At 50.9% G+C, this 2,063-nt stretch overlaps 2 protein-coding genes across 2 annotated transcripts in view; both read left to right on the plus strand.

Moving 5' to 3' along the window:
• The window catches only part of gtf2f1 (general transcription factor IIF, polypeptide 1), a 152,325-nt gene that overhangs the window by 103,824 nt on the left and 46,438 nt on the right, over nt 1-2,063 (plus strand). The gene's annotated exons all lie outside the window — the stretch shown is intronic.
• dhps (deoxyhypusine synthase) overlaps nt 1-2,063 on the plus strand; it is an 11,459-nt gene that overhangs the window by 3,590 nt on the left and 5,806 nt on the right. The window contains exons 2-3 of the mRNA XM_048617788.1: nt 174-458; nt 747-911. Coding sequence (XP_048473745.1) covers nt 174-458; nt 747-911 — 450 coding nt within the window. The remainder of the gene's footprint in view (nt 1-173; nt 459-746; nt 912-2,063) is intronic.

Genomic DNA, 2,063 nt, shown 5'->3' on the forward strand with positions numbered 1-2,063 from the left:
GTGCGGGTGGGGGTGGGGGGGACAGTGGTTGGCCTGTGTTAACCCTGTGCGGGTGGGGGTGGGGGGGGGGGTGGTGGGGATAGGGGAAGGTCGGTGTTTACTTGGAAGTGGGGGTTTGCGGGGAAGTCTGTGTTTACCCAGAAGGGGTAAATCACCTGGGAGGTTGATTTGAGGGTCTCTGCTCTGGATCTAACCGTGAGCTGCCCTTGTGCTCAAAATGTGTCTCTGTTTCTGAGCCTAGATGTAATCCACTTGGATCAGGGATGGCTGAGTCGGTTCCATCAGTCGCCCTGGATGCAGTTCTGAAGCCAAGTTCCACCATCCCCGAGGGCTCACTGCAGGTCAAAGGATATGACTTCAACAGGGGCATTAACTACCAGGCTCTGATGCAGTCCTACCTCACTACCGGATACCAGGCTACCAACTTTGGACAGGCCGTACAGCAAATTAATAGCATGGTAATCCCAGAGATCCTTCACCTTCTTTCGTGGCAGACACGGGAGTAAAACTGAGTGTTGCGGACACAAATTGAGTGACAGGGACAAAGTTGAGTTGCTGGAAAATATCAGCCATGTAATTGTTGAGTGATAGAGCAGACTAGGGGGGGTGGCTGAGCCTGAGCTGCTGAAAATAACCTCACCTGGCTAGAGGGGCCAAATATTCTCCTCTTGCTGCTGATACTTATGATTATTGGTGGGCATTATGCCAGGGGAATGAGAACCCTGATATCTGACTGACTCTTTCAGATTGAGAAGAAGCTGGAACCATTAGATGAAGACAAACAGAACACAATCAATCTGAGCCCGTGTCAACGAGAGAGATCAGGCTGCACAATCTTCTTGGGATATACATCCAATCTCATAAGTTCGGGCATCCGTGAGACCATCCGCTACCTTGTGCAGCATAACATGGTACAGTCTGACCCGCGTCACTGACAGTGGGACAGTCTGACCCGCGTCACTGACAATATTGTGTGGCCCATTTCCACTGATCATTTGAATTGCTTCTGTCATTTGCATTGGTGACTTGGCTACTGTGTGTACGTTTTGTGTAATGCCTTGGGTGATGCTCTCACTGGGCTGAGCAATCTGTTTTACCCTCACTGTGACAGTGACAACCAGCCAGTAGTTTCACTCAGGAATTCTCAATCCTGTTTGATGTTTGATGTTTGATGCACCCAGGACTTCTCTGGGATCTCAGTATGCATGTTGAAGCCAGCCAATCAGCTCAGTGCTGACATGAGCTGTCACAATCCTGACCAAATCCCTCTGTTAGAAACACCCACGCTGTGGTACACAAACTCTCACAGGTGCCCAAATACCCAGGTGTACACACACACATACTGTTCCAGACAACGAGGTACACACACACATACTCACTCACACCCACGCACCCAAGTACACACACACGTACTCACTCACACCCACACACACATAATCACTCACACCCACGCACCCAGGTACGTACACACACATACTCACTCACACCCACACACACATACTCACTCACACCCATGCACCCAGGTACACACACACATACTCACTCACACCCACGCACCCAGGTACACACACACCCAGGTACACACACACATACTCACTCACACCCACACACACATACTCACTCACACCCACACACCCAGGTACACACACACATACTCACACACACACATACTCACACCCACACACCCAGGTACACACACACATACTCACTCACACCCACACACACACACTCACTCACACCCACACACCCAGGTACACACACACACACTCACTCACACCCACACACACATACTCACTCACACCCACACACCCAGGTACACACACACATACTCACACACACACATACTCACACCCACACACCCAGGTACACACACACATACTCACTCACACCCACACACACATACTCACTCACACCCACACACCCAGGTACACACACACATACTCACTCACACCCACACACACACACACTCACTCACACCCACACACCCAGGTACACACACACACACTCACTCACACCCACACACCCAGGTACACACACACACACTCACTCACACCCACACACCT

The sequence above is a fragment of the Rhincodon typus genome, chromosome 38 (genome assembly GCF_021869965.1).
Source record: "Rhincodon typus isolate 14 chromosome 38, sRhiTyp1.1, whole genome shotgun sequence".
Classification (NCBI taxonomy): Eukaryota; Metazoa; Chordata; class Chondrichthyes; order Orectolobiformes; family Rhincodontidae; genus Rhincodon; species Rhincodon typus.